The 23,166-nt window shown below is 48.9% G+C and overlaps 1 protein-coding gene across 1 annotated transcript in view; it reads right to left on the bottom strand.

Annotated features, from left to right (window-relative positions):
- The window catches only part of ush2a (Usher syndrome 2A (autosomal recessive, mild)), a 172,771-nt gene that overhangs the window by 133,977 nt on the left and 15,628 nt on the right, over positions 1-23,166 (bottom strand). The window contains exons 4-16 of the mRNA XM_035532480.1: positions 23,016-23,079; positions 22,348-22,642; positions 21,702-21,886; positions 19,919-20,140; positions 17,639-17,732; positions 11,427-11,622; positions 10,703-10,833; positions 9,187-9,382; positions 6,561-7,205; positions 4,681-4,858; positions 2,127-2,290; positions 1,373-1,531; positions 621-1,106 (exon numbers count right to left, since the gene is read on the bottom strand). Coding sequence (XP_035388373.1) covers positions 621-1,106; positions 1,373-1,531; positions 2,127-2,290; positions 4,681-4,858; positions 6,561-7,205; positions 9,187-9,382; positions 10,703-10,833; positions 11,427-11,622; positions 17,639-17,732; positions 19,919-20,140; positions 21,702-21,886; positions 22,348-22,642; positions 23,016-23,079 — 3,015 coding nt within the window. The remainder of the gene's footprint in view (positions 1-620; positions 1,107-1,372; positions 1,532-2,126; positions 2,291-4,680; positions 4,859-6,560; positions 7,206-9,186; positions 9,383-10,702; positions 10,834-11,426; positions 11,623-17,638; positions 17,733-19,918; positions 20,141-21,701; positions 21,887-22,347; positions 22,643-23,015; positions 23,080-23,166) is intronic.

The raw sequence follows: 23,166 nt of genomic DNA, 5'->3' as shown, positions 1-23,166 counted from the left end.
AAATGGGAGTGCCTCCATGTGACGCGTGGGTGCGCCAGTTACCGCGGCGAGAGGCAGCGCAGGCCCAACTTTAATCAAGCCTCTGTATTGCAGATTAGAGCTCGCAGGAATTCATTTTCAGCCAGGCAGAGATCAAATAGCATTTCAGTAATGGTATTTCTCATTACTGTAACGATGGGGGTTAGAGACAGCTTCAAAGATGAAGGAGCAAGAACTGGATCCTTGCAGCTGGACTGTAGGCTGCGCTCGGTCAGGACGTAACCAGACAGAAGGACCCAGCATCATGGTGCTAGTCGAAGATTCCCTTGTATGTGTTTAGATTTACTATATGGCTGATGTTGGCGATATTCTTGCAGGTCGTTTGGAAGGAGGCCTCCCTGCACAGTGGACGCTCAACACTGAATTTATAGTCTCAGTTCTGGATGGTCTGAATGGGATATGGTCTGCATTCAAAGCATTCAACAATAACGCATTCAAAGAAGCGTGAGCAGTGCCAATTTAGGAATCAGCCGTTTCAAACACATTTCTGCCTGGGTCATATTAGCACAACAGTGGCAGGCCACTCCACTGCCACATGCCTTGTGTGAACTATCATGCCCCATAACAGGATGGTCCATTACCGTTCGGCAGGGCTGGTGGCTCCCAGTCCACACGCAGCTGTGCAGGGCCCAGCATGGTGACACGAGGTGGGGCCTGGCCCTGGGGCGGGGCCTGTGCCGTGAGCACAGAGACGGTGTCGCCGCGGGCACAGCCCCCGCTGGTGCAGGCCTGCAGGTGGAAGGTGTAGCGGGTGAAGGGCTGCAGGCCGTCCACGGTGACCGCTGTCGCCAGGCCCTCATAGCGCGTATGCTCCTGGCCGGACTCCTCGTCCACCGAGATGAGGGCGTAGAGCTCCACGGGGGCAGAGGGGCTCCAGGCGAAGGAGGCAGCCCGCGGCCCAGCCTGACCCACCAGTCTCAGGCGCAGCTCGGTTGGGTCGGGCGTGGCAACGAGTGTGCGCAGAGTGACGTTGGAGCTTGTGGTGTTGCCATGGACGTTGCTGGTGACCAGCTGGTAGGTGTAGAGGGTGTAAGGAGTCAGACCCTCATCAGTGAAAAGCATCAGTCCTGCAACAGGGAGAAATGTGTCACAACAGGTCTGAGGCCGGTGAATACACAAATATGTTCTGTTATCCTGTACATCATCGCTTAGCCTGTAGAAACTAAAGCTCCTTTACCAGGGATCTATCTCAGACACATGTAAATGCAAAAATAGCACCCCCCGACACACACACACACACACACACACACACACGTTTACTTCCTCACAAGGGCACGACACGTAGTGCATACTCTGGAGGGCGCTTCTTGCCTGCATGTGAACGTGAACTAACCGAAAGGATGGCGGCTGTGGCTGGCATGGATGGGCTCCGAGTCACGCAGCAATGTGTAGGTGAGGGCGTCGCTATTGGGCGAGTCCGGGGCCCTCCAGCTCAGCGCGATGACCCGGGCGCTGAGTGCGGTGCCTTGCGGTGGAGGCTGCTGCCTGGGCTCTGGGAGGCACCGCGGGTGAGCGAGATCATGGAGAGAGAGCGGGTGATTAACGTCCTCTAAGTTCGCGGTGGAAAAACCACCATAATCGGCCCAGGGAAAGCAACAAGGTTAAAGACCTCACCGCCAACAAATGCTACAAATGGACTATAAATAATAGGCCTATAAGTAGGGGTGTGGGCGCCACACATGCGGTGCACGTAGAATGCACTAACTTAATAAAACAGATTTGTGGGGGGTGATAGCACCAGGCATTAAGAGTGACGTTTTCCCTGTCCAGACCACGGATACATTAGGGCTATAAAATGCATGCGAGCCAGCGTGCAAGAGCTCAGCCGGTAAACATGTAACTTTGTAGATGTAAACAAAGCCATAAACAGTGCCGCGGTTAAGCCGTGACGTGTTTTACTAGGAGGCCTTCGCTAAGGCCCTATGACATGCGAAAGAGGTGGAAGAAGCAAAGAGGTGGATGTACAGGGGGTGGCGCTGGAACCCGGGAGGCGAGTCTACCGCACGACATCGTTAAACATCCCCGTGGAAAAGCCCTCAAAGGGAGTCGCAGCCTGTGGAGGTATGAGAGTGCCCTCGAGTTCTGACCTTTGCTGCAGCCCAGGGTGTTGTTGGGGTCCATGTGGCTGGCCCCCTCCACACACCGCTCACACTTCTCCCCCGTCACGAATGGCTTGCACACGCACTGGCCCGTCTCAGGAAGGCAGGAGCCGTTCAGAGCGCCTGCCAGATTGCAGTCGCAAGGATCACACCTACACACAGAGAAACACAGGAAGACCAAGACCCCTCTCTCTCTCTCTCTCTCTCTCTCTCTCTCTCTCTCTCTCTCTCTCTCCTCTCTCTCTCCTCTCTCTCTCTCTCTCTCTCTCTCTCTCTCTCTCTCTCTCTCTCTCTCTCTCTCTCTCACACACACACACACACACACACACACACACACACACAGACAGATAGATGTATGTCACACCCCCTAGACACCTGGCATAACTGGTTGACATTGTCAGTGTCTGCCGGGGACATGAAATTGCGTAATTAACCAAAAGTAGCAAGTTCAGATTTAGTTACACACTGGAAAAGCTGTGAATTCACAGGGAGACACTGGCACCAGGCAAACCTAGAAAGCTCACTCAGCTCTGACAAGCTGTGTGTGTGTGTGTGTGTGTGTGTGTGTGTGTGTGTGTGTGCGCATGTGTGTGTGCGTGTGTGTGCGGTGGATGCACAAACTCCCACTAAATGGAACCATTCACAGATGCCCACAGACAGTTTGGAGGAGAGCTGTCGTGGAGTGTAGAAGGGGTGTAACCCCGAAGGGGCAGGCTGTCGCTGATGTGGTGGCCAGGAACCTCACACCCTAACGCCAGGCTGAGAAAAGCCTGAGACTCTTAATAAGCCACAACTTTAAGTCCTATCATCTGGGGGTGCTGTTGCAGGGGCCAGGCCATTTGTGGCCAGAGGCGGCCTGACCTTGACGCCTCTCAAAGAGACAAACTTCGAGGCAAGTAGTCACCAAAAAAAAAATCCCAAAAGAACCCTCCAGGCCCCCCACAAATCTATCAAAAGAATAATACTATGCAATATTTTCAAGCCCTAGCTGCTGGGGCTATCAAAATTTTGGATGCCGATACACCTTACAGTTCGCAAATAGTGTAACCCTAAGGTGCAACAGCACGGGCTTGGAGAAGCTGTCCAAAAACAATCGGCCTGCAAGGTTTGCAGGGGAGATATTCGAAACATTCCGACAGAGGCCGTAATAAACAGGCAAATTACATTCCCAGTTTGTGAGAAGAAATGGATATCGCCATCTCCTCTGAAAAATAAAACCGCGTTTTCCCTCCAAGGTTAAGTGATTAGCAAAGGCGCTGGATTGCGTGTGGCTTATGGCATCTGCTGTGATGGGAAATATTCCATAACCATATTGTGCCCTTTTAACTACCCCCCCCATTAGATGGACTGCATTGGACAGAGCAGTATAATATGAACAAAATAAGATGCATAGCCTCATTGATTTCGGGGGAGTTAGGGTAAATGAGTTTGTAATATTTATATAAAGAAATCTTTATTGTGCGGAATCTCCTGATGCCGGTTGAGCTTCCCCTGTAATCGCTTTAAATAGTTCATTTTTCATCCTTACTGGAACGCGAGGCAGACTGCGGGTGCAGCCATCCATTATGACACGTTATGGATTAACACTCTGTGACGTCTGTTAGGCCTTTGTGTTGACGAACTGGAACCATGCACATCCCCGCCACTCAAAGCTCACCGGCTGATGTTTCCTTGTCCTGCCTACATGTGGTGATCCATTTTTTTTCTTTTTGGACCGCGGTAAAAAGGTAAATGACAGTTGATGTGAGAGCTGCTTATGTAGTCTCCTGCCGTTTGCTCTGCTTTGCTCAGCGTGGGTGGCGGTTAAATATCTCCTTGGAGCTTTCTGGAAGGTCACTCCATGAGAGTCCTGACCGCATGCCCTCATGAGCACCTCATGAGATCACAAAAATCCAGAAATATCAAACAAAAACTGCTTGAAGAGAATATCAAATAGAAAATAAAATGCAAATAATTTTTAAAATCTCAAAAATAAACAAACAAGCAAACAACAATAAAAACTAGCCAGACCACAACATGAAAAATTCTTTTCCTATCCATCAGCTTCTTAGTCTGCATCATGGACCATATGGTCAGGCTGGTGAGTGGTTGGGATGTGTATCATGAGAGTGGCTGTGGTGCGTATCATTAGAACAGCTAAGACATGATGCATTTACCACCTAATTGATATATTTGGCAAATCAAGTGTGCTGAGAGCATTAAAATGGCTGCTCATTTACAGGCAGGTTACATTAATGGCTAATCTGACCTTTCGTGAACGTAGGCTGGACCTGCAGGCCATCGAGCTGCTAACTGGCTCAAATCATCATAAAACTGGAAGTGCATAGGCATCGTCTCCTACTTAAGCCTCTTCCACCAGGTTTCGGTCTCCTTGCAGAGACTGGGGGCGGGAGTGTGAGAGGAGACTGGGGACAGACCCGGTCTTTTAAAACATGTTTCAATTCATATCAATGAGAAGGCCGCCCTGAACAAAACAAACGCCTCAGCATAATGAACTACGTGGCGTAGGGCTTGGTGGGTGTAGTGGAGTCGTCGCATTCACCTGCCAACGGCTGGGTCGAAACCGAAGTAGAGATCTCGGCACCGGTTGCACCGGCGGCCGGTCAGTGATGCATGGGAGCACGTGCACTGGCCGGTATCCGCTGCGCATGCCGGCCCTGCGGCTCCCGCCGGGTGACAGTCACATGCCACACACGAGCCCTCCTTGGAGCGGAAGTTACCTGCAGTGACGGCACAGTGAGTAGATCGGTTAAAGGCTCGCCGTGCGGCCTGCTCCACCAGCATGTTCTAGGGGCGAGCCCAGTCAGGGGGCACTGCTGCCCAGAACTGAAGCAGGCGTAGTGGTTCAGCATGACATCGTGAGGCTTGGTTACGGTTCACCACAGCAGCTACTGGTTTGGTTTTTGTTCGTAGGGTTCCTCTTCCATCAGGGGAACAAAAAATTGGACTCTCAAGGGCGTTATTCAGACTGGGAGAGGTGCCGAATTTGAGATGTTTCAATCATGGCCTGTCCGGCCCCTCCCCCGGGTGTAATAGAGCTGAAGGGCTCCGCGAGACCAGGGAGGGGGAGGGCGAGGTGAGGGTGTGGGGGGGTAGGGGATCGGAGAGGGGAGGGCCCCTTGCCAAAACAGGCATCAGCCCTCCCAGATGGTTCTCCCTCTCTGTCTCTGCGCTTTCAATTTTCTCCTGCCCGCACCACTCGCGGCACACATGCGTTATGTACAGGCCCGGACCGCGGGGCTCAGCGAAGAGCCGGGTATGACCCGCACCATGTCATCAGGCAGCGTGGGCGCAGAGGGACTGGCTGTACTTCCTTGTCTGGTGGCTGTGGAGGGCTTCCACACGCCACTGTAGTCCTCCAGTGTCCCATTCCCAGGTGAGCTCAAACACCAAACTATTTGTCCCGGACGCCAGCTCAGAAGGCGAGGCCGACAGAAGCGTTCCTGCCACAAAGGAAGCTGGGTCATTCCTTTCTCTTATCAAACTTACAGCATAACTGATGGAGGCTGGTGAGACAGCACTGGGAAAGGTAATGCTGTATTTGGCCGCCAAACATGGCTGGCTGATTTTACAATAAACGCAGAGGGCTTGAGGATGGTTAATCTTCATTACAGAAAACAATGGGCCCAGCTGCTACAGCTGGCTACACGCAGACTGTCCGGCTTAGGCGCTGACGGTGCACCTCTCCCGTGGTGAGACGACCCACCCGCCCATGTTGCCGGGGGCTGTCCGGACTTCCTGACCCCTTGGGGGTGACGGTGCCAGCAGTGTTTTTCAGACGCTACTAGAGCAACAGGCTCGACTAAGCCCATAATGCCTGGCAAAACATTCCCAACTCCTGAGAACAACAGTGAGGAAAGTGATGGCATAAATGTGATATGGAACCAAGAATAAATGCAGTGAAACTGTTTGTTAGGAGAAGAAGGAACATTTTTAATAGTACTAAAAAATGGGCACAGCTAACACAATGGCTATTTATTCTGGTAGACAATGGCAGCAATGAATGCACTGGCATGATCAACAACTCTTAAAGTAATGAGTATGCACACACACACACACACACACGCACGCACACGCACACACACACGCACACACACACGCACACACTTTCCTAACAGAATACTTCATGTTTCTATTAAAAAAAAAAGAAAGCTGGTAGAGGCCAAACAGCAATATGCAAATGACTGTGCTGGATTTCACTCACCGTTAGCAATATTAGCGCTTTTGTCTGGGGTGTCCTTTAACTACTTTCACTGAAGTATTCCTTTAACTGTTTGGCTGAGGTATTCCTTTAGTAAACTATTTTGGCTGAGGTATTCCTTTAGTAAACTATTTTGCCTGAGGTATTCTTTAACTAGTCATTTCTTTTTACTCTACAAAAATGCACATGCCTTGAGGATTCAGGTGGATGGAAACTCTCACCTGGCTTACAGGTGCTGCAGTCTGGGCCATGCCTGGTTGGCTGACACACACACTGCCCGCTGTCTGGGTCACATACTGTGCCAACCGCGGTGCCTGATGGGTCACACAGGCATGGCTGGCATGCGTGCGTGGCGTTGCCTGAGCTCAGGTTGTACATGTGCGGCGAGCATTGTTCACAGCGGGGTCCTTCCACACCGCTCTTACAGTGGCAATATCCTGTTGTCCTGTCACACACCGATCCTTCAGCCACACCCCAGGCATTGCACACGCACGGCAAGCAGTGCAGCTCACCGCCGCCACCCAGGCTGTGGTAGCCGGCGCGGCACAAGTTGCACCGTTGGCCGGTCACATGCAGCTGGCACATGCACTCGCCAGTCACCGGGTGGCAGGTGGATCCGGCCACAGATCCGGCCAAGCTGCAGTTGCAAGGCAGGCAGAGGCCTCCCGGGGCCGGGCCGTAGGAACCGGGTCCGCAGACATCGCAGAGCAGGCCCCTGATGCCCGCCCTGCACTCGCACTGGCCCGAGACGCGGTCGCAGAACTGGTGCAGCGAGCCGTCTGGATGGCAGCCGCACGGCTCACAGCCGTCTGGGTTTGTGTGGTTCAGGAACTTGAAGCCGTAGTTGCATCGGTCGCAGGAAAGGCCTGGGAACAGATGAGGAGGTGGCAGCGTGTGTTTTATAGGCCGACACAGTTTGCGCTACAATACCTCTACATCTCAGCTCACAGCCACATGCTCTGCTAGACTGCTGAAAGCCTCTTTTTTATCTTTCATATACCAAAACTCGCACATTCGCTGCAACTAGCTCTTTTTACAGAAGAAAACTTGGCTACTTGCAGAAAGAACCATAACCCACATTTTTAAAACTAAAACGCATAGTGAAATAAACAACAAAAAAGCACAACAAAAAGCCTGAAATGCTACATGTGTAAAAAAAAAATAAAGGAAATGACATCATCAAGTGGCCCTTACCCAGTGATGAATGACCCACCTCAGGCATAACACTTAATTTCACTAAAAGAAAAATAAATAAATTAACGAGGCCCAAGGAAGGCAGCAGGGAAAAGAGAAAGCAAAAATAACCGCAGCCAGAAAAGAATTACGGCTCATTTGGAATGCCATAAAAAAGTAGTCTATGTGGATTCAAACCATATCAGGTTTTTAAAATATGCACGGTGCTTATTTGAATATGCCATACATATTCCTGACAGGTAATCTATTCCTAATGTTGCTGAGCAGAGCCTAAGGGGCAACTGTGTTCTGCCACTATAAGTACTGGGGACTCCACACTCCCTGCTCTGAGGTCCCGCCTTAATGAATTTAGATATTAATATATTGCTCCCTGCCCACAGTTAAACCTTGTTACGACATTATGTTAAGTGTGCAGTGTGACACAGATGAATTCCCTGATAACAACAGCGTTGAAGAGCTTCAATTTGTTATTGTGCATAGACAGTAGTGCAGGAACAGGGCAGGGGAAGCTGACTGAAGTCAGGTGAGCGGGAACAAATTAGCAAACAGAGGAACGCCGATATCGGGCCTAAGAGCGTTCATAAATGTAATTCTTCATTTCAGACATTTGCTATTGATAGTCCCTTTTCTTCAGACAGACACTAAAACTACTGGAAACTATAATCTAGGTCATCCACTGGTGTGCATTTGTTTAAATGATAACAGAGAGTATATGTCTGTGTGTGTGTGCGTGTGTGTGTGTGTGTGTGTGTGTGGTGGGTGAGAGAGAGTGTGTGTATGAAATGGGCTGACCAGGCGACGCTCACTCTATCAGTAACACTCCTTGCCGTAATATTCTCATGCATCAACATTTCAAAGTGCATTGTGTACACAGAGTACTTGGGCCACTTGATAAATTTTGCCCTTATGAAGCTGCTGCCGGCCTCAGACGTGGCGGAGGTAATAAATTGCCATAATCAAATCTAATTTCTGAGAAATACCTGTGGGAGCGACAAACAAAGAAGCAGGCCTTGTAAGCGGCATGAAAAATAACAGGGACAGAGGCTGTTTATTATAATCAACTTGGCATTGAATTACAAAATTAAAATTAGGCGGCCCTTGATATCCTAGCTTAGCAATGCGCACCGTCTTCCAAGTAATGTTCGTTTGCATTTCATAAGAAGCGCATCAAAGGCACGGGGTAGAGGAACGGGAGAGATTTATCACAAAGGACCTGAGATGCTTGAAAAAGCAAGCAGGGGAAAATCCATTTGGCTACAGCTTACAGCAAACTTGATGGAAAGAAAGTAGCCGACTGGGAAGCAGTGTAGTTAGTGTGTGTGTGTGTGTGTGTGTGTGTGTGTGTGTGTGTGTGTTGCCCAAACAATTTACATACAGGCTATAGAAGGTATGGTGTTCAAACTTGGCTTGAGCAGTGTGCTTATGAACATACCGAAAAAAGAACACAAAATAATATATAAAGCACTTTATGGAAATCTAGGAAATAATTTACAAATATTGTTTCTATTGTTCTGTTTTATCATTATTTTGTTTGTTTTTGGGGGTGAATAGTTACAGCCTTAGGGACAGACAAAGATAATAAAGACTAACCGAGTGAGAACGTGGCCTGAGAGAGAGTCACAGACAGCGGGCACAGTGCTCCTCCACACCTACCCATTACATTGGCCTTGCATGGGCACTGGCCTGAGTCCTTGTGGCAGGTAACGTCGGGCTTCATCGTCCCTGCAGCGTGGCATCCGCAGGCGCGGCAGCCATCGGCCAGCGCCCCCTGCAGCCCGTAGAATCCATGTGGACACACATCACAGCGCCGGCCCCAAACCCGCGGCTTGCACTTACACTGGCCCCCTATCTGTGGAGGTAGCAGACAGCAACATGGGACAGCCAATTGGACCAGCAGTCTGAGGCCCCGCCCCCTTCGACCTGGCCCCTGTTGGAATGCTTTTAGCTCGATTACTGGAATGAGCATAGGGAGAAAGGAAGGGGCTCTGGGAGAGGAGGGGTTAGTGCTGGGGCCGTCTGTTTGGATGGCTGAAATTTCTAACTGTATGATATTAAGAAGAGGAAATGACTGCAGGTTGGTTTGGATGAACTAGTTGTGAAAGTGGTTTCACACCATTTCAGTGGTGAACCAGCGCAGGGTCTATACATTATAGTGGTAAACCAGCACAGGGTCTGTATATTATAGTGGTGAAGTAGCACAGGTTCTGTACATTACAGTGGTGAACCAGCCCAGGGTCTGTATATTATAGCGGTGAACCAACACAGGTTCTGTATATTATAGTGGTGAACCAGCCCAGGGTCTATACATTATAGTGGTAAACCAGCACAGGTTCTGTACATTATAGTGGTGAACCACTATTTAATGTATAATGTATGTACATCAAGCTCAGCCAGTTCTACCTGTATTTTGGGTCAGAGTGACAGGCCCAAAGTCAGCCCAGCGGCCCACAGCAGTGACACAGGCCAACAAATGAAGCCATCAGAGAGAGTAAGGAAATAACCATTCCCAGAATTTAAATAAGGTAACAATCTCAACACAGGTCTGACCCAGCCATTGATTTCGAATTTGTCATCCAGTGTATCTATCGACATGGAGCCACCCCAGCCCCCTGAAAAGGCTCTTGTGACGGCAGGGTAGATGAGGCAGCAGGGTGGGGGTGGGGGGTGTTCCAGAGAGAGCAGCCTGCTAATGACACTTTTACATACTCCGCAATCCCTCAGCGACGAGGACACTGAAAAACACTGCACTGAATGCTAAAGCCCTCAGCCGTTCTGTCGATGCCAGCTTCTCAACGGAGGAATGGCCAGTATGGATGTGGAATTTTCCAGGCTGTCACCAGGCATAGGAGTAAAGATCCCTGTGGTCTTAGCTGGAGATCTGTGCTACAGTTTGATGGGACTTTTGACAGGACCAAAGGCACATAGCAGGACAACAGTAACGCATATTACTTTCTAACATGGGATGCTAATGTATTCGAAACAGTAGAAGCTTTAGATGAATGAGGGCCAAAGTGCTGGAAGAGAACTGAGGATTGGGAAACTTGAGGATTGTGGTAATAGTGGGGTTGATGGTGTGTGTGTGTGTGTGTGTGTGTGTGTGTGTGTGTGTGTGTGTGTGTGTGTGTGTGTGTGTGTGTGTGTGTGTGTGTGTGTGTGCGCGTGTATATACCTGGTCACATTCCAAACTGCCATTGACTGTCCCAGCACTGCTGCATTCACATGGTTTACACACATCCTCATCCCATAGTGATGCACCAAGTTCTCTGTAGAAGAGGCTCTTGCACTGTTCACAGTTCCTTCCTTTAAAAAAAGTACGTGTGCGAGAGAGAGAGAGAGAGAGAGAGAGAGGGAGGAAGACAGCAAGGAAAAGAAAGTGAATTGAAGGGTGTCATTAGGATGGGAGAGAGAAGATGGGTTAAGCTATTGTAATTCAATCACATAGCACTATGATCTCAAATTAAAACACCACTGTCTCGAGAGAAGGGGTAAAAGAAATGTGTAATTTTCGGAGGTGTCCATTTTAATATCCCCCTTTCTCTGCTGCCACTGCATTTGATTCCCAGCATATGAAACAATCAACCTGTTACCGTGGCCTTATTTCTGTTATTAAGCCTCCATCTGTTTTCACACTAATCCAGCAGCTAGACGTTTCAGCACTCAGCGCTTACTGTGGACTATACTGTGGTGACGTACTCTCACTAAATCTACAGAAAACTCCACCTTAAAACGCTAAAGTGGACAAAAGTCAAAGATAATTACTGGGAGTCAATTGTGTAATGTTAAGTAGCTCGCGGGCTCTTTTTATTGGTGAACTGACCAGCACGACAAAAATGCTTCCACAGTATAAAGTGGGGTAAGAGTCACACACATTGCGGAGTGTCACTTCCTGTTACCTGCCGTATTATGGGTGCAGCGGTCACAAACCCCCCCTCCTCCGCGGAGGTGGTTGAGAGGACGGGGGTCCACGCTGGCATCATAGTGGCAGGAGGATGCATGCCCGTGGCACTGGCAGGGTCGACAGTGGTTGGCATGCGCAGGCTCTCCCGCTCGGAATGGCTTGTCGTTGAAGAGGGGCTTGCAGCGCTCACACTGGGTGCGAGGGTGTGGGGCCACAGCAGAGATAAACAACAACAACGGCAAACAAATAAACAATCAAAAGCCAAAACACACATTTGTTCACACCTGAGTGGGCATTGTTTTTGGTTTTTTTCTGGCGTGCACATATGCATACACAGCAATCAAGCCATTTATTAAAGGTGACTTTCAACAGTGCAGGCAAATAACTGGGTCACCATATGTAACAAAAGGAGAGAAAATTGAGGTTTTGAACCTTTACTGGTAAAGTCTTTGATTTTGTAATCAGTCGTTATACATAACCCAGGACACTTCAGGAGGCATCGAATGAAATAATAATAAGGATCACTTAGGAGAAAAGTGCCGGAGCTCTGCTGGAGCTGCCACAGTGGCTAGCGGCCCTGGGGAAAGCGTTAATTCAGCCAGTGAGATCCAGGAGCCAGAGCCAGGCAGCTTTGGCCATGCGGATCAGGGCAGCAGGCACTCTCTGCTGGGACTGAGGCAGCTACACATGCCACACTGTGGTGAAAGGCAACACCAACACCGGCCACAGAGGCCTCTCCGTCTACATTTAAACGACAAACTAAACATATTCACTCCAGTAAAGAGGTGACAGAGGGGCATGTTATCCGAGCGGTTGAGAATACACATTTCTTTTGTTCAGGCAGAACCAGACGTCTCAGGAATTCCTAATGGAGCACATGGGGATGCACGTGTTCTTGGGTTCATAGGGTGTGCTGTTATTCCTAAGCTTTATTACATTGCTTAAAAACACACATACATACATATTATATATATATATATATATATATATATATATATATATATATATATATATATATATATATATATATATATATATACACCACAAAAGTGCTAAATTCCAAATAAACCAACAGAAACAGAACTGGACATTAAACAAACAAACAAAAGAAAAATTCTATTTGATATGCACTTTAATTAAGGATGACAAGACACACAAAAATTCTGAAACTTGCTGCTGTTGTATTAGAGTTAGAGAATGAATGAAAGCTTGTGGTCCATTGACAGCAGATAGCTTCTGTCATTGGTGCTGATTTTTTCCCGCCCTTGCGAAAACTGTGGTAAAGGGTCTCACGGATGATCCTGAGAAGACAGTGATATCAGTGGTTTGCTGGTTCAGTGGCAAGTGTGTTTGGAACATCTATCAGGTTTCACAACTGTCAACCGCAGCTGCACATTTGCATGCACTGTGTCAACCATGGCTACCCGCGAGCACTGTAAAGCAAAAGCCTGGAACAGACTGGGAATTCACGCTGGCCATCGGCTCGGAGGCCGAGATCAAGTGCTCTATGTCCAGATATATTCTGCCCATGATCTGTCAAGGCCCTGCTGAGCTCACTGGGACAATTGGCGAGCAAAATAAACCGGGATCTACTGAATTACAAGGAGCAGATCAAAGAAGCACCATCCTTCTGAGCAAACAACTTCATCACCTCATCATTACTTGGGATGCTGGGCAACTTATCAACCAATTCTACAGATGAACTCTTAACATGGACGAACCTAATGGCTACAGATGGAGTGTTGAGACTTCAGTGGGTTAACATGTCTTGCAGCTGTCATACTGAAACTTGAGGTTTAGAATATTTACTTATATTTCAACATGTGAATTATCTGAAAAGTGTGACAGTTGAGCCTAGTTTGAAAAAAGCCAAGGCATTATGCAGCATTTGCAGCAATGAGACAAGAATAGTTTAATAAGGTGGTTTGCCATGAAGGCTACCTGCAGGGGGCATATCAAGGGAACTGGTCGGTTTTGATAACTTGTTTTGTCACTGATGCCTGTCTTAAGTTTAAACTGAATCATTACAGCGATTCGAGGAGTAATTCATATAAAGTATCTTAAAAAAAAGACTAAATATATTTTTAAGAGTATCTGTATTTAAAAATACAGAATCACTTTGTTTTTACTCTAGTGGTAATTAGCAGTTATCTGACTCCAGATCACTATTTAGTGCTTCCAAATACTTAAAAATTCAGCTAAAAAAAAAAAAAGAGATAGGAAACCCCCCACCAGGTACAGAGCAGCGCGTTCTCATCCTTCTCACCGGCCCATGTGAACGCCACGGATAATTTCACGCTTCCCCAGGAAAAGGTCCGCGCGTGTCTGCGGCGGTCGGGGGATGGCGCGGCTGGCCTTTAGCCCGGCTCTCACCACGCCGCCGTAGCGCTTGGCCGCCGTGCCATCCTCGCCACTGCCGCTTTGAATAAGGCCACAGACGGGACGCGGGGGCGGGGTGGAGCAGGGCAGGCCAGGAGCCGGCCTACCGAGACCCTGACATTCCAGCCAGCCTCAGACAAATGCGAAGGGGAGAAAAGACCGGAACGCTCACTCCGGTACAGGCAGACTCTTGGTCCTGCAGCGAGTGTTCGGCCCGCGACTCCTCACGGCGTGATCGCTCTGGCACACGCCGACCGACGGCCGTGGCTTTAATGTCAGCAACCGAACCGTGTGGACCGGATCTGACTTCACTCTTTCCACGCAGCATTCCTCGGAGCAGAGAAGTTAAATATTCATCACTTATATCCACTTGATCTATGGCTGTACATTACAAAGACAGACGGGCATTCTGTTTACTACAGCCGGAAGCAGATGTGCCAAGCATATGTGCGGACGCTCCATTTTGTAGGGTTAGAAATCTGTGACATAAACGAACACTTCCTAAAGTGGAAGTATCAGCTAAGGTGCTAGAACTCTAACTCTCCGAGGCATGCAGTGTTTTAACAGAGCAGTATGTATGGACTGTCTGACAGTGAAATTATGCCCAACACTAAATTTAATATAAAATGCTTTATATATAGGGCTTAAATTACATGTTTTTCATACTTCCATATACTTAAAAAATGTACTGATGATAAAAAAAACCCGAAATATTATTATTATTATTATATATTTTTTTAAGAACTCAATCCTAGCTGCTGTATAGAAATAGATGTGGTGTTCATATAACTGGAACAGCTAGATTTGGAAAGGTGAAAGGAGAGCACTACACAAAGGTGACTTCAGTCAGTATCACCTCCCAGTGCACGACGCTGTGAAAACACTCAAAAAGGTTTAACAGAGATGTTTTTGCAATAAGATAACAATTGTTGCATAAGCATTTCATCAGCAGTACTAGATGGATGGATGGATGGATGTTTTAACTCTGACCAATAACAGGGCCCAGAATGTGAGAACAGAGATCTGAATAACGACTGATGGGATGTGAAGGGAGCAAATTTAAATTGGGGAAACTAAGACATATATAAATGGTTGTGAGTAAATGACCTCTGCACTGATCAGAACTGCTAGGGAGGTAGATGGCCCATATTTACACAAAGTAATAAAAGCTGGTCTTTCAATTTGCCTGTTAAGTTGCTCTCCACAGGAACACAATCCCTGTACACCTCTCATGCTTTCCTAAGAAGAGATGTCAGATGTCAGAAATGAATGCATTGCTACCTCGTGTCACGTTTTCAAATGAACTACAGCATCACGCCTGCAAACTGCTGTAGTGTTCTGAGAGATCAAACAAATTGTCATGCAGCACATTATTAAAGCCCTCCGTAATGGATACCAGCGACAACAAAAGAATTTCAGCAGCAGGAATCTTTACCAGCATGTGGTTAATTAACAAAGGTGTGAGAGCAGAGTATACATGCACACGCACGCACGCACGCGCGCGCGCGCACACACACACACACACACACACACACACACACACACACACACACACGCACGCACGCACGCACGCATACACGCAGACACACGCGCACACGCGCGCACACACACACGCACGCACGCGCACACGCGCGCGCACACACGCGCACACGCGCACACACACACACACGCAGACACACGCGCGCGCACGCACGCACACACACACGCACGCACGCGCACACACGCACATCTCTGCAATACCAAGGTGCAATGCCGAGGTATGATGGTTCATCTCACAATTTCACAACACATCTCACAATTTTCTAGCACCTTACCACATTGGTACAAATATGTAAATATAATGATACTTAATTCTTAACTAATCAATTGTATAATTTGTGAAACTCATCTAAAAGTGTCTACAGCTTTAGAAACAATTATGATGTTTTAGAGAATGAATGCATTTATGAACTTTTAATCCAACAATCTGATTCAAGAAATACTGACTGACCACCTTGAAAGTAAAAATTATTTCAAGATGATTTTCTAAACATCATATTAAAATACTTCATGCACACAAGAAAATGCAAACTCAATGTCCAATGAGTCAATGAGACATAATATATATTTAAGGTGCATTTTTTGTGCATTTTTGCACAAGACAGGAGGATCTTAAAAGCAAACTGCATCTATAGAGATAAAGTCCACTCTGAAATTAAATTAGTGCATACACACCCCATGAGGAAGCCTCAAAGAGCTAGCAGATATTCAGCACAAAACCTATTCCAATCCAGGTTTAACATACAAGTTGATACTTAATTTCATTTTAACACAGTGCTGCCAATTCTGTTGTATTGTCATACCACGAGACAATCACTCCATATCCTAAAGGGCAGAACATATCCAGAGTTCCTTATTCCTGCCAGACATGAACCAAGTATGCTCACACCATAAACAGACACTAGCACCACTCTCATCCCTAACCTGCACACGCCTGCTAGAATGGTGTGCGCCTGGGTTCAGAGTATGCTCTCTCACACACAGACACACACACACACACACACACACACACACACACACACACACACACACCAGTGGGCAGCAGATAGCTGCGGGGTAGACCCCAATCCCTCCTCAAAGCCAGCTGTTCAGGTTTGGGGGCATTTAGGGCCAGGAGACGACTTATGTTTAGCACTTCCACCCAGCGCACACATGCACGCGCACACACATTCCAGCACTTGTGTTCGATGTGCCCCTGGTTTGTTTCCACGAGCACAACAGTGGCTCCGAGAGAACGACGCGACCGTCCGTGAATTATGCATGGCCCCTCGTGAATAATTCAAATCACCAAACATCAGGCTTGAAAGTTTAATACGAGCCTCAGTGACTGCGTGTTGGCAAGCACAAGCAGATAAGGCAGCAAGCACACCCACTCCCCGTGGAGTTTAGGAGCGGGGCTATCCCAAGAGTCGAAGGAGCCATTTGTAAAAGCTCAAGCATGAATAGCAGAAGGTAAACAATCGCTGCGTAATGCGAAGCCTGTCCACACTGGGCCTCTGCGTCACGGTTATGGAAATGGTTCTGAAAGTTCCAGCTTTGATTATTAGCATTTCACACCGAAATGTGAATGTAAGCCTTCTTTGGAAATGAGACGTGGAACGCAGCCGTGAAACATACGAGTAGAAAAGCTCTAATTGGGCCAAATGGGTTTCAGTGTTACTGCAAACAGGGTTTCGGTGTTACTGTCAAGTTTTAATTCTAATTTAATTGAATACAATTGTTTGAAATACAGCTGGACACCTGAATGCACTAACAGTGCAAGACATTCTAAAGGCTGGTTTGTGGAACTGCTGGGTTTACATGACTGAGTGCAGACATTGTGGGAGAGTGAGGAGCAGATTTCGGCAATACCTTATCCAGAAAGAATGCTTCCAGTGCCCACTTCTCCTTATTCTTATAAAACATCTCTGGATTTCTGGGTGTGTGTGGCACTACTGAAAGTGTGAGCAGTGAGAGGCCTTGAGTCATCAGAGCTTTTCCTAGAGATATAATTACCTCTGCTGGCTTCATCAGCAAGACACCCAGAGGCTGATGGGACGGCGTGATTACAGCTCTGCTGCCCGCAAAACCACTTCCATCTCTCCTTCCAACCTCTACCTCCCTCTCTCCCTTTCTTACGGGAAAATGGCTCTCTCGCGCTCTCCCCTTCTCCCATTATGCCAGCAAGGCCTGTTTCTGAGGGTGACGTTCATTAAACACAACTCTTTCACGTCATTAATGGGGTGTGGTTAATGAAAAGAGCGGCAAGGGGGGTGGGGGTGAGGGAGCCTCCTCCCCTTCGGGACTCACGTGTGCTCCTTGCGTGTGACTCTCCAGCAGGCAGGCGCAGCGGTACGGGCTCACGCTGGTGTCGCAGGCGTCCGCGTGGCCATGGCAGTCGCACCTGTGGAGGGGAAACCAGGCTGGTCAGGGCCGGTGGCGTCCTCGATGTGCGGTGGGCACTCCGCGCGAGCGGGAGAGCAGGAGAGCGCTGTTGGAGAGTGCTCTTCCGGTTAGTGCTGTTCGGGAAAGTTCTGTTCGGCTGCCGTGGCGCTCGGAGATCAGCGAGCCGTCGCAGCCAGTAGCTGGACGTGTGACGGGACAAGCAAGTCTCTGTGCATGTGTGTTCTTCTGAACCCAAACAGACTGCACCTTTAAGTGGGTATGGCTGAAGTAACAGGTCTTATCGAACTCTATTGGTGGTTTTGTAACGGTTCTGCCCCTGTCTTCCCATCCACACGCCTGCTCTTCTCGGCCTCCCTTTCTCATTTTCTACATCTTTCTGTCTGACTTTTGGTCTTCTTCTTTCTCCATTATTTCTCTCTATGCATGGGTAATGGGGCTTCCCCATTCAACATTTATAAATGCCAGTGGAAATATCAGCGGTGTGCTGTAATGTCGAACAGAGGAGCTGACAGGTCTCCATCAGTCGGAGCAGGCAACCGCCGGTCGTTCCTTTAATTATTCATCCTCAAAGGGCCATATTCATCAGCAGCTCCACCCAGCACCACCCTTCGCCTCCGTCAGGTCAACAAACGTAACAGACAAGCAAAAGCCGAGGGCAGATGGCAGAGAGAGTGGAGCGCGGGTAGAGAGAGAGAGAGAGAAAGAGAGAGAGGGGGAGACAAAACAAGACAGAGAGGAAAAGAGAGAGAGTAGGAGAGATAGCTGGAGAAAATGAGAGAGAGGGAGAGAGGGGGAGAGTGGGAGAGAGTGGGGGAGAGGGAGAGAGAGAGGGAGTGGGGGAGAAGGAGAGAGAGAGGGAGAGAGTGAGGCAGAGGGAGAGAGAGAGAGGGAGAGAGGGAGACAGTGGGGGAGAGGGAGAGAGAGAGAGAGGGAGCGAGAGAGAGTGGGGGAGAGGGAGAGAGAGAGGGAGAGTGGGGGAGAGGGAGAGAGAGAGAAGGAGAGTGGGGGAGAGTGGAAGAGAGTGGGGGAGAGAGAGAGAAGGAGAGAGAGGGAGACAGTGGGGGAGAGGGAGAGAGAGAGAGAGAGAGAGGGAGCGAGAGAGAGTGGGGGAGAGGGAGAGAGAGGGAGGGAGAGAGGGAGAGAGAGAGAGAGAGGGAGAGAGAGGTCTGTCATTATGGCTTGAGGTTATTACTGTGTGAGTACAAAGCTGACACTAATGCTCGCAGACGCAGCTTGACACCCTGTCAGAATACCTCAAAGGCAGAATTTACACACATTTTAGTGGGCCAACACACAGCCGCACACGCCCAGCCTCCTCCCAGTTTGAACTGTCAGTCTCCCAGAGGGGGAATCCACCACTGTTTACTCTCCCTCTCCCCCAGCCTTTGTCTCACCAAGGCTTCCATGATGCCTCAGACGAGGCAGAGAGCAAAGGTGGGAAACGAGGGATAAAGGAGAGGAAATGAATGAGAGAGAAACAGAAGAAGAGGATGAGAGACGGAGAGAGCGAGAGGTGAGAGGAAGCACCTCTGAATGTCAAAGGAAGATGAGATTTCACAGTCTCTAAATCTCAATTTCTCCCATGACACTTTAACTAGCTCTTAATTAAAGCTGCCTCCACACACAGACAGACACAAACACACACACACACACACACACACACACTCCAAGTCAGAAGTATCCTGCCTGCATAATGATATCATTACCATAGGCGTCACAACAGAAGAGCAGTGACTACACCATGTTCCTGCGCTTACAGTGGCAAAACCAGAAACAGAAGGAGAAGGTCTCACAATCGGATTAGCCTCTTCACCAACAAGAGAACACATTACAAGCAAGTTAAGTTACTCTCTGCTCGAGGACCCGCTGCAGACATGTTCCCTGGACAATTACACATTCGTTATCAACAGCCGCTGTGTCAGCCCGGCATTGCTCACAGTACTTCGTTAATAGAATTAGTTCTGCTGGTTTTCAGAGCCTATTTTCAACTTCTAAAAAGGAGAAATGTGAAAGGATGCAAATGCTTATCCAACACCTACTGATACGCTATCTGGCGACGGCCGGTTAAGGCGGCACAGGTACGTCTGCGTGCTTTTTCAGACATGTAAAAACGGAACCGCGCTCTGCAGCTCACGACGCGGGTCCAGGAGGAGTACAGGGAGGCCGTGGGAGGGAGCGTCGGACCTGCCGCTGATGGTGATCTCGTCCACGGCGTAGTAGCGGTGACCGAGGGGCACGGTGGCGTTCCGCGTGTGGTACTGGCCCCGCAGGTGGATGCGCACGTGTGTGGCTCTCACAAAGTCCTGCAGGGCGGCGCTGTTGTAGAAGTCGTTGTAGCCCGGCCGCAGGTTGGGCTCCGGCGTCAGCACGCTGAAGGTGACGTTCCCTCGGGAGTAAGGGACATTACTGAGGAAAGGAGTGACAGAGAAAGCTGTTAAATCTTTATTCAGTCTTCTAGACACTCCCTTTCCAAAATGACTTCACACTCAACTTGCCTGTTAGCATCAAAGGATGTCCTCTGATGACGTGCATGGATGTACTCAAACATACTATTATTAATGCTCATATCTTTAACCTGGAGAGGTTGCTATGCTGTTTACTGCTTAACTCCAGTCATTTCAACAGCAAATCTGTACAAACATGGGACACACACTCACACACACGCCCCTCTCCATCTCTGATCTCTCACTCTCTTTCTCACACACCCACTCACACTCACACACACACCCACACACACCCACACACACACTCACGCCCCTCTCCATCTCTGATCTCTCACTCTCTTTCTCACACACCCACTCACACTCACACACACACACACACAGACAAACACACACACAAACACACACTCTCTCTGCTCCTCTGCCAAAGATCAGCAACATTTTAACACTATAAAAAATACTACAGAAAACAGGTACAAAAATTATAGCAGAAGCTGTAGCTTCTTCAGCTGCGGTCTCTCTCTCTCTCTCTCTCTCTCTCTCTCTCTCTCTCTCTCTCTCTCTCTCTCTCTCTCTCTCTCTCTCTCTCTCTCTCTCTCTCTCTCTCTCTCTCTCTCTCTCTCTCTCTCTCTCCATCCTTCCCTTTCTCCTGCGTGACATTACATGTCAGAGCGATATAGAACAGGCCCTAGTGCCATGCTAGGTAGCAGTCTGCTCCAGGGTGGAAAAATTCAGACATCTAAAGTGTTACAACATCTGGCCCACGCAGCAGCACTCCAAATAAGCTCTCGCATAAACGCCCCCATTCATCACCCTTCAAAATAAATACGACCCACATCCGAGCGGCAAGCACTGTGGCTGCACGCCACACTGGGGCTTCATCTTTTTTTTTTTTTTTTTCTTTCCAACACGTCTTCCCTGACATTAGGAAACAGATACTGTTGGAATAAGTCACCTTGTGACACAGCATTCTAGTCTTAGACACAGATTTGTGGCACCGAGTATATGCGTACGCGTGTGTGGGTTTCAAAGCGGAGCTAAGTAACTCTTAGTCTCTCGACTCAGCCGGCAGAGCTCTGAAGTGCCCTGGCTGGAGAGGAGCCAGGAGCAGCAGATTTGCACTCACTCTCTCTCTCTCTCCCTCTCCCTCTCTCCCTCCCTCTCTCTCTCCCTCCCTCCCTCTCTCCCTCTCCCTCCCTCTCTCCCTCTCCCCCTCTCCCTCTCCCTCCCTCTCTCCCTCTCCCTCCCCCTCTCCCTCTCCCTCTCCCTCCCTCTCTCTCTCTCTCTCCCCCCCCTCCCTCCCTCGCTCTCTCTCTCCCCAAAGCTCGCCACTGTACCGCCAGCACGCCCTCCCCTGCTCCATCGAGCGCAGCCCCGCAGCTTGGCCCGCTTCGTCAAGGCTTGGCTGGCACCAGCCGCTTGCTGAAGCACTCTTATCGACCCGGCGTCTGTGTTGGGGGTTGGGGGGCCAGGTGGGGGCCTTCCAGCGTTTCGTGCGTGCGAGTGGGAGCGGGAACTCACGGTACCTGGGAAAGCGGAGACAGTTGACAGAGTCCGGCCTATCCAGAGGCCCGTTGCTGACCATGCCAAGGATGCTGCAGTCACTGGCCAGGTACTGCCAGTCGCTCCACTCCGCCGTGCGGCTGCTCTTCCTCTGAATCTGCACGGCCTCGGCTGGCGCACTGCGCAACTGCAGGATCACATAGAAAACCTGCGCACAAGGAGTGTGCAAAATTGCTGGATGGGGGAAGAATATGCATGAAACACTAAACAGCAATGGATTATCTATTATCTACACTGCCACAGTCCACGCTTGAGCACAGCAACACTGTGAAGAGCAGCTTGAAGTCCCTCCCTCCCTCTCAATCTCTCTGGGCCTTTTTTGTGGAGGAACTGGTCTAAGTGGATACTTCAAAGGCTGAGGGATGATGTGTTTTATCACTGAGAGGAGACTCTACCACAGAGCTGCCTAAATCCACTGCTGCCTTTCGGCTGGACCCCTTCCTCCACCCAGCTTAGCTGTGTGGAAAACTGGGGAGCTCAGACACGCACACGCACACATGCGCGCACACACACACACACACACACACACCAAAGATCCACCACAACATTCTCCTAGAGGAGGTACTCTGTCCTGTGCTCACCAGTGCCAGGCAAGGGCATATGCCACACCTGATACTCTCCGTTCTGCAGGTCAATGGTGACGGTGACTCCCTGGTCCAGTTCCTCTTGGGTGGAAAGGACGGATGAGACCCAGGCGGTGCCCATGTCGCCGTCGTTGATGTAGTGCAACGGATGGGCGTCTAGGTTCAGGCGGAGCACGCGGTCGTCGGTGGTGTCACTGGCCCCATTGGGGATGCAGTACCTCTCCACTAGAGGGTGCACTCTCGGGTGACTGGGTGGGCAACGACATTCGATCTGGGCGTAGAGGCGAGGGAGGCGTCCAGAGTAGACCTCCTCGATCTCTCTGTGATCCGCACACACATGCAAGTGTGGAAAACTTTTATGGGAATGTGTAAATTTGGGAGGTACTATTTTACAATGTTATGCCTTTGCTTTATTTTTTAACAATTATTATTCATGAGTTCTTAATAATTATTATATTTACCATATGCGCTAGTTCTGATTGTGCATTTAGGGAAAAATATATTCTTAAAAGCTAATCAAGTAGTCTATCAATGCATAATCAAATAGTTGAATATTTGCATTCATCTCAAAAAAATGTAAATAAATCAAAATAAATTAAAAATTCAAATGGACCCCAGATTAAATGGAAACTAGCAATGTCTCTTACAGACACAATTCTTTTTTTAGATGGAGTCTCGTATCATGACACTTACCTGTTGGTTAAAGTCTGTGGATAAAATCTAAAATCCTGCATCAACCCAAAGAATGGACTGGACCCTGGAGAAAGAAGAGAAAATGTGGGAGGGTACGGCTGAAGAGGAGCAGGGAGGAGGGTGTACGGTAGCCAGTGGGTGACCTTATCTC

Source organism: Electrophorus electricus, chromosome 13 (genome assembly GCF_013358815.1).
Source record: "Electrophorus electricus isolate fEleEle1 chromosome 13, fEleEle1.pri, whole genome shotgun sequence".
In the NCBI taxonomy this organism is placed as follows: Eukaryota; Metazoa; Chordata; class Actinopteri; order Gymnotiformes; family Gymnotidae; genus Electrophorus; species Electrophorus electricus.
Note: the sequence above shows the minus strand (reverse complement) of the source record. Positions and strands in the feature narration are given on the sequence as shown.